General features: G+C 39.8%; 1 protein-coding gene across 1 annotated transcript in view; it reads right to left on the reverse strand.

Moving 5' to 3' along the window:
- slc12a3 (solute carrier family 12 member 3) overlaps nt 1-9,055 on the reverse strand; it is a 41,502-nt gene extending 32,447 nt beyond the window's left edge. Inside the window, exons 1-8 of the mRNA XM_039808393.1 lie at nt 8,667-9,055; nt 5,577-5,717; nt 3,240-3,315; nt 3,009-3,104; nt 2,710-2,849; nt 2,476-2,586; nt 1,757-1,868; nt 1,442-1,572 (exon numbers count right to left, since the gene is read on the reverse strand). Coding sequence (XP_039664327.1) covers nt 1,442-1,572; nt 1,757-1,868; nt 2,476-2,586; nt 2,710-2,849; nt 3,009-3,104; nt 3,240-3,315; nt 5,577-5,717; nt 8,667-8,951 — 1,092 coding nt within the window. The 5' untranslated portion in view covers nt 8,952-9,055. The remainder of the gene's footprint in view (nt 1-1,441; nt 1,573-1,756; nt 1,869-2,475; nt 2,587-2,709; nt 2,850-3,008; nt 3,105-3,239; nt 3,316-5,576; nt 5,718-8,666) is intronic.
- Nucleotides 9,056-9,472: the final 417 nt, after the last annotated feature.

The raw sequence follows: 9,472 nt of genomic DNA on the forward strand, positions 1-9,472 counted from the left end.
CAATATTATATCGAAAGTGTCACAATAAGTATGCAATATTTTGTTTATTTTGTGGAGCGCTGCGTCCTGTCCATTGGTTTGTGGCTTAGTTGTGTTCGATTTAGAGCCTGCTTGAAACGCTATCCTGATCCTGTTTCATTGGCCAGTTACCGTGCCACTTGCACATGTTAGTGCACGTCAGCGCACGGGTCCACTACATGACAAACCGTAAGGAGCGTACCACGTTTGTGCATATTTCAACAGAGTGACAGTGTAAGTGAAGAAATAGATAGAGACAACAAAACAGAACGAATCAGAGAAGCAAAAGAAAAGAAAGCACCTAAAGGGAGAGCGAAGGGAGTCAGTGGAGCAAAAGAAGACACAAAAGTAAGAAAATGAGTGTTGCTCAAGGAGAAGACAACATAACAGAGATTGAAGAGGAAACAAAAGCAATGCCTCCTCGGTAGCATACAACCGTTAGTTTGTTAGTTTTTGTATACAGTATGGTTACCTAGCAACCGAGGCTTGAAGACACCAAGTGGTAAACAGTTGTACACTACTCTGTAAGAACTGCTAGGTGAGTGGTTAGAACATTGAGCTTTGGTCTGAGAGTCTGGAATTTGATTCCCCAGTAAGGTGATTTTGTTTTTTTTCATTTTGGATTGGATAATTTGCATGCCATTGAGCAAGTCAGGGCCCGCGAATGCAAAATTGTTTTTGCAGGGTGGTAGGGGAAGATTCATGAATATTCATTAGGGCACTCATCCCTGAATGGCTAGTACTTGTTGCCTGCTCTGGTTGGGTTGGTTAGGTTTAGGCAAGAGGAGTGGGATTGGTTATGGTTAGGGTAAGAATGTTTAGGGCGAGCCAATCAGTGATGAGTTCCCTAATGAATATTCATGAATCTTCCCCTACCACCCTACCAAAATATCGCAGCCCACGCAAGTGTATGTATTAGCGTCTCTCTGTGTGCAAAATATTGGACACTGCAACAATAATATTCCAAAAAGGTGTAATACATGAGTAGTATGGATAACTGTGTGTAAATATATGCCATGGTACTGTAAATGCACAGGGGCACAAATAGCATACATTGATATTTGTACCAGACGGGGTATTAATAGAACACATTGCTGTGTGCACCGGCGGGGTACGAATAGCATTCATTTCTAATTGCACCAGGGTACGAATAGCACTTCTAATTGCACCAGGGTACGAATAGCATACACTGCTAATTGTAAATTGCTTAAAAATATCGAAATTAATATTGAAATCGTAATGTGTTTTGTCGTGCAATCCTAATATATATATATATATATATATATATATATATATATATATTATGTATATATATATATATATATATTCCTCTTTTCTTCTCTTCTTTGTGTTTCTGTATTTTATTGTGCTATGGATCCCCCATGTCCTTAATAAAGTTTAATTTTAATAAAAACTAACATACCTTCAGATCTCCAGAGATGTTAGCTCCTGCCAGGATGCCAGTGGCAGAGGGGAAGAAAATGGAGAACATGCCAAAGAAGCTGCCGTCTGGTCCCTGCCATTTAGGCACAAAATTGGCGGCAAAGATTTCCGCTGTTGAAGGTAAAATAGTCAATTTACTGACGAGCTCTGACAGGGAGAAACTCGAAGATTGGTTATCCTTGATTTGTGTAAAAAACACCACACACATAATAAATCACTCTTTATTGAAAGAGTGATTTATTGTGCATTTGCATTTAAAATATGATGCTCTGAGCAAGGACTTAACAGTAGTCACCTTTGTAGCTAAAGAAACCCTTGGCTTGTTTCTCTGTTGAAGCAGGCATGATTGTTCCAACAATGTAACTGGCAAATGACACCATGATGACCAGGAAGAACAGGATTTGGGCCTGTGGAGGGCAGAATAAAGTAAACATATGGATGCACACAGAGATTTACATGCGAAAATGAGATAATGGGTTTATCACCACAGCTAGGGTGAACATGCTAGCTACATAGCTTGCTTAAAACAAACATGATGAAGTGTCTGTTACTTCCATTCTTAATGTTAACTTATGCTAATTGACTGCTGACACTGACTCTACATTATATATATTGAAATGAGAGTGGTATCAATCTTCAGAAAAAGACGATGTAGTGCACATCCATGTAGTTGCTGGTGCAGGACAAAACGTAAATGTAGAAAGAAGGTAAAGTCCGCACAACAGCTCAATTCTTCCAAAAATACTTTAATAGTGCAAAATAAGGCACACAGGTGGCACCTGATGAAGGCACTACTAAAATAAAATTTTCAGAGCATTGAGCAGTGGTATCAATCTCGTCATCTAACTCTTAGGGAGTAATGGAATAGAATAGAAGAAGCATTTCTCAAAAAGTATTCTGTAATTTCTGCAGCAGTAAAAAAATCAGTGCATCACATAAAGCTTTTTGTGTACATGTTAAAATCCCAACCAAAATGGCAGGTAACCTTGGTCTCATATATTTGGTTGAGCTAACCTTTGACTCCCATGCCATGCCAGCCATTGAGATACCTAGTAAACATGTGACAGTAATGATGCCAATGATGCGGATGTCATTGGTTCGGTCCACCATGACAGCTCCATTTTCCTGAGAAGAAAGGGCAGGTATGTTTAATCAGAATTAAAAACTGTGATTACTGTACAGTATCATTGTAAAAGTTGCTCCACAAACAACAACAGCACATGAGGTCTCTAACAGTCTCTAACTTACAGACATGAGGTCTCTAACAGTCTCGGCAAAGCCCACAGTGTGCATGGCCACAGCTACAGCATTAGCAAAAGCAAAAATCAGACCGATGGAGCCACCCAGCTCTGGACCGAGGCTGCGACTGATCAGGAAGTATGTCCCACCTAAATACACAGGGGAGGGGCAATATGTGGATATCAGGAATCACTGGCAATGAAATGTCAGATACAGTCCATATGTTTTTTTCTAATATGAGTAATTTTGATTACAGTAATAATTAATTTATTAAGTAGGTTGTTGCACGTATCACTGAGTGAACAGACCTCCTTTGACCTTGCCGTTGGTAGCGATTGCTGAGGTCGAGAGACCAGTGATCCCAGTTATACAAGAGGATAGCAGAATAATCACCCAGGTCAGGCCTGACATAAAGACAAGAGAAAGTATGACAGGGAGCCAGACTGAAGCTTTCATTGACTGAAGTATCTGAGAAATATTTAAAATTTGGTGCATTACATCTACAATTGACCAAGCATGACAGGTTTTGATGGACGTACCTATACCAGCTTGAGCAGTAATCCAAGGCAACCTCAAGAACAATATCACCCCCCAGATATTTAACATGCAACGGATCTACAAAAAGAAAGACAGTTACTGACAGAGTTTACCAAATACATACCATCTGAACACCAACATCACTATTAGGTACCATGTGCCAGGGTTTTTCAAAATAGTCTTTCTAAATCTAAACAAACTACATGGTTCTACAGCCAGAGTTCTAACACACTATAACTACCTTAGAAATATATGCCAACTAGCTAGTAGCCTGACAGTATATAAGATAAGAGAAGAAGCCTTTATTGTCATTATATTACAATGAATACAACAAAATTACAAGTGCCCCTCCCTGCAGTGCTTAAAATAAAACTATATTCCACACATCCACATATAACATAAGACAAACAACAACGGATGATTAATATTGCATGCTCTGTAGCTAATAGACAATCTCCAGTAGCGGCTATTTCCCTCAATGCTGAAAAAGCGTTTCATATGGTTGAATTGGGCTATATGTTAAAAGAATTTGGAAACGTATGGATTTGGCAGCATTTTTATAAAGTGAATTAAGATGTTGTATAAGCACCCAGAGTCTGCGGTGCAAACTAACGGGTTAATTTCTGAATGTTTTGCTCTTGGAAGGGGAACAAGACAGGGCTCATCTCTGTCTCCTTTGTTGTTTTGTTTAGCCATAGAGTCTTTGGCAGCAGCCATAAGGAGGGAGACAAACTTCTTGGGTGTTATGGTAGGAGGATAGAGGAGGTTTGGGTCTACCAAAGATGTTGTATTATTACTATGATTTTAACTTAAGGCATCTGACCCACTGGTCACTTACTCCTGAGAGAGCCCCACCCTGGTATTGTATTGAGCAATCTGTTCTTGCCCCATTATCACCCTTACAAAGCCTGTCTGTCAAACTGCATGGTGAGGCAAAAACACATCCGATAATCCCTCACTTAAATGTCGTTTGGACCAAAGTGGCCTGGCTGTTTGAACTGGACCCATATCTAAATACTTCGAGTGATTGGCAAAATCCTCTTTTGGGAGGGATTGGTTGGAGAAGGGAATTGTCACACTGCAGGATCTTAAGATTTATTTTATTTTGATTAGTTGGCTAAATTTCTACTGTAGTCCTAGTTACCTAGCATGCATGTCTTTATAGTGGGAGGAAACCCACACAAGCACAGGGAGAACATGCAAACTGCACACAGAAAGGCCTGGAATGACCTTGATTCAAACCAAGAACCTTCTTGCAGTGAGTCAGAAGTACTAACCACTGAGCCACCATGCTGCTAGTGTGTATCTTCGTGGCATATTGAAATCCTTTGAGGATGTGAGAGAGAGAAAGAGAGAGAGCACTGCCACCAATATCCCCAGCATCGCAGCAGCTGCTTTACCCTTCTCCGCCGGCTGTCTCTCTCTCTCTCTCTCTCTCTTTTCGGCCGTATACTCTGGCTCAAATTAATACAGGCGGTCATTGAATTATAATGACCTCATTCACATTGTCAAAATAATTTAAATAATAAGCTACATCACTGAAAATCTTTGCTTGTTTTTGTCGCTGACAGGCTCAGATTGTTAATATAAGTGTCTGACTACATAATAGAAAGATGGACAAGTTACCTTTAAGCTGCCATGCTTTTGTTTGTAACTTACTGATGACAGGTCAACACAGTAACTTTAGCTAATAGCATTAGTTATCAGACCCAATGGTCTGCAAGTTTGCTACTGTTCATCAAAACATGCCATTTTCAGCGTGTAGTTTGCTAGCTTGGAGGTTGTTGTTGTTTCCCGTAGCAAAGGGATTTTGAGAACTGTAACGCTCAGATAGCAGCCGGGAGGGGCAAAGCCTGACCGGTGCGGTGCCATGCGCCATCGTTTCCATCGTAGCTGTAAATCTGATACTGAATATTTGGAATTCCTGGCTCTTGAAAATGTTCTTTCATGTCAGCCTTGATAACAATTCTAAAAATTAACACAACACAGTCTATTGGTTTTACACAATTTTATTGTGTTTCTTAAAAATAGTTATTTATAGTATGTCAGGCTTGTGTAATATGTCATATGTAATATGAGTGAAGTGTGATGTGTTCTTGATATACAGTATGCTGGTAATGTATGGTACAGTTCAGATACAGTAAATGTTATGAGGAAGCAACAAAAATGTCACTACAGATATGTATTAAATGATTATATGTTAAATAAATGTGTATAATTTATTTTATATTATATTAGATAATTTTTATTTATTTTTTACTTAAAATTTAAAGATTAGTTTTGTACACCTACAACTCACAGATATCCAACAAAACCCACAATGTTCCAACCCTACCTACCATGACTCCCTGTACCCAGCCAAAGCGAGTAGGTTCGTATGGCTCCTCCTCCTTCTCCTCCTTCTCGTCTTCCTCTGAACTGTCTTTTCCTTCCATCTTTCCACCTGTTGTCTCCTCATACAAGGGAGGTCTGGAGTCAACCTAGTCATGTAAAGTCAAGTAAATGTTATTTATATAGGACAAAATCACCAGACATGAATGTATCCTTTACACACTTTATCTTTAGAACCCAATTCAGATTCAAAACTTTCACCGCGCTTGAAAAGGAAGTCCTTGTGAAATTAGTTCAATTCTGCCTTGAGATTTTGCTGAGATACTGACATAATCAACAGTAGAAAGAGTAGATTTGTAACAAAAATATAGAGTGATTCAAATCAATTTAACATATACAGTTATTACATTTTAATATTTCATGAAAATGCGAAAGTTGATCACATACAGTGCCTTGCGAAAGTATTCGGCCCCCTTGAACGTTTCGACCTTTTGCCACATTTCAGGCCTCAAACATAAAGATATAAAACTGTAATTTTTTGTGAAGAATCAACAACAAGTGGGTCCCAATTATGAAGTGGAACGAAATTCATTGGCTATTTCAAACTTTTTTAACAAATAAAAAACTGAAAAAGTGGGCGTGCAAAATTATTCAGCCCCTTTTACTTTCAGTGCAGCAAACTCTCTCAGAAGTTCAGTGAGGATCTCTGAATGATCCAATGTTGACCTAAATGACTAATGATGATAAATAGAATCCAGCTGTGTGTAATCAAGTCTCCGTATAAATGCACCTGCTCTGTGATAGTCTCAGAGGTCCGTGTAAAGCGCAGAGAGCATCATGAAGAACAAGGAACACACCAGGCAGGTCCGAGATACTGTTGTGGGAAGTTTAAAGCCGGATTTGGATACAAAAGATTTCCCAAGCTTTAAACATCCCAAGGAGCACCGTGCGAAGCGATAATATTGAAATGGAAGGAGTATCAGACCACTACAAATCTACGAAGACCCGGCCGTCCCTCTAAACTTTCAGCTCATACAATGAGAAGACTGATCAGAGATGCAGCCAAGAGGCCCATGATCACTCTGGATGAACTGCAGAGATCTACAGCTGAGGTGGGGAACTCTGTCCATAGGACAACAATCCGTCATATACTGCACAAATCTGGCCTTTATGGAAGAGTGGCAAGAAGAAAGCCATTTCTTAAAGATATCCATCAAAAAGTGTTGTTTAAAGTTTGCCAAAAGCCACCTGGGAGACACACCAAACATGTGGAAGAAGGTGCTGTGGTCAGATGAAACCAAAATCAAACTTTTTGGCAACAATGCAAAACGTTATGTTTGGCGAAAAACAACACAGCTCATCACCCTGAACACACCATCCCCACTGTCAAACATGGTGGTGGCAGCATCATGGTTTGGGCCTGCTTTTCTTCAGCAGGGACAGGGAAGATGGTTAAAATTGATGGGAAGATGGATGGAGCCAAATACAGGACCATTCTGGAAGAAAACCTGATGGAGTCTGCAAAAGACCTGAGACTGGGATGGAGATTTGTCTTCCAACAAGACAATGATCCAAAACATAAAGCAAAATCTACAATGGAATGGTTCACAAATAAACATATCCAGGTGTTAGAATGGCCAAGTCAAAGTCCAGACCTGAATCCAATCGAGAATCTGTGGAAAGAACTGAAAACTGCTGTTCACAAACGCTCTCCATCCAACCTCACTGAGCTCGAGCTGTTTTGCAAGGAGGAATGGGCAAAAATGTCAGTCTCTCGATGTGCAAAACCGATAAGCACATACCCCCAAGCGACTTACAGCTGTAATCGCAGCAAAAGGTGGCGCTACAAAGTATTAACTTAAGGGGGCTGAATAATTTTGCACGCCCAATATTTCAGTTTTTTATTTGTTTAAAAGGTTTGAAATATCCAATAGATTCCGTTCCACTTCATGATTGTGTCCCACTTGTTGTTGATTCTTCACAAAAAATTACAGTTTTATATCTTTATGTTTGAGGCCTGAAATGTGGCAAAAGGTCGAAAAGTTCAAGGGGGCCGAATACTTTTGCAAGGCACTGTAGCAACTATGGGGTCACCTCCCCCCATCTCCTTCTGTGCTGTATGTCTGTTGTTTTTATGTATTGTATGCCTTGCTGTAAAACCAATTGTCCTCCGGGGACAGAATAAAGTAGGCCTATTTCTTAATGTTTGAAAAAAATTGCCTGTTGCTATTGTCAGACAATAATCAGAGTTCATAAAACTAGTTCAGAATGCAGCAGCCAATCCTGGCTTCGCTTCATTAGCTTCCTGTTCCTTTTAGAATTGATTTTTAAGATTTTACTGATCACTTAAAAAGCTTCTGTAGGTCTGGCTCCTAGCTAAATAGCAGAGATGTTGACCCACAATGAGCCAGTTCACAGCCTTAGATCATCAGGTGGGGCCCTTCTTGCCGTCCCAAAGTCAAGGCTTAAATCTAAAGGTTGCTTTTGCCATCAGGGCCCCTCGACTTTGGAATGACCTGCCTGAGGAGATAAGGCTCACAGAATCAGTGAGCTCTGTTAAATCACTTCTCAAAACCCATTTTTATAGACTTGCTTTCATGTGATGTTGTCTCTTTTTATTTTCTCTTTTTATTGTCTCTTTTTTACGACTTGCCCGAGGAGATAAGGCTCGCAGAATCAGTGAACTCTTTTAAATCACTTCTTAAAACCCACTGTGATGTCATCTCTTTTTATTGTCTCTTTTTATTGTCTCCTAACCCTTGTGTTGTCTTTGGGTCAAAAATGATCCGCCACTGTGTTTTACAGCAGAGAAAACAAGTTTTAATGATCTTTTTTTCCTAGAATGATCCCGACATTAATAAAAGTGAAATATTGCCTAAGCAATTGAATTTATGTGTGCTATTGATTCATCTTAGAGAGAACTAAAACTTTCTCAAGGAGAGATAAATTACCTGATACCGATGTATCATGCGATCAGGATTAATTTCAGATAATTTAAAGCCTATTCAGTGAAAATTAGAGGCTAAAATTATAAAGTGCTTTTTGTTATTCTTTCTCTTAATTTTGATAATTTGAGAAGAAAAGCAGAGCTTCCTCACCTCAGGGTTTGCGTGCAGCTGGTACAGAGATGGTCTGAAGCGCCGCCGTCGGCCCCACACCTCTGTGTTGGCGTAGAAGTCATAGTGTGGCGGGGCGTCCAGAGTCTCATAGCCAGTTAGAGCATCCGATCCGAGGGATGCTACACTGCTCCCATCACCATAACACTGATAGTAACCAGACTCATCAAATCCTCTAGCTGTTGCATTCGCATTGGCTACTGACGGAGGAAGTCTGGTTCTGTATGCAGCCAGATGCACACCGTCGCTGGCTATTGGTAATTCCATTCAGAATGGCAGTCGTATTTTCTGTATTTAAGTGGACTGTAACCACAAAGACAGCTAAGACAGTCTTCTTCAACAGCTGTCAAGGTGATGGAGCCCTTCTGTAGTTTAAGGTGTATGAAGGAGGCTGTGTTGTGAGGGTTGGCTTTATATTTGACCTTAACCAAACAGGAAGAGCCCAGGGCTACATAAAAAAGGCTGGTTCAGTGAACAGTTAAACAAGACTCATTACAGGAACTATTAAGCATGGCATGGACAATTCAACATTATGAAATCAACCAAAATGGACTGAGCTGGCCCAGGAAATACACTGTTACACTTAATAAATATGTATTTATAAAACATCTCTCTACAGATTTTCTTTTCCCAGAAGATCAAGTGCAGAATAAAAAATAATTGCGGTATCAAAGCCATAACTATTTCCCCTTATCTCCACCTTATACAGTATTATGTTAGGCTTGTGTCTTTGTTGTGTATATTTTTGTTGAGTTTGGATCCATTTTCATGAAGTTGCATTTTGTTTT

This window comes from Perca fluviatilis, chromosome 8 (assembly GCF_010015445.1).
Source record: "Perca fluviatilis chromosome 8, GENO_Pfluv_1.0, whole genome shotgun sequence".
NCBI lineage: Eukaryota > Metazoa > Chordata > Actinopteri > Perciformes > Percidae > Perca > Perca fluviatilis.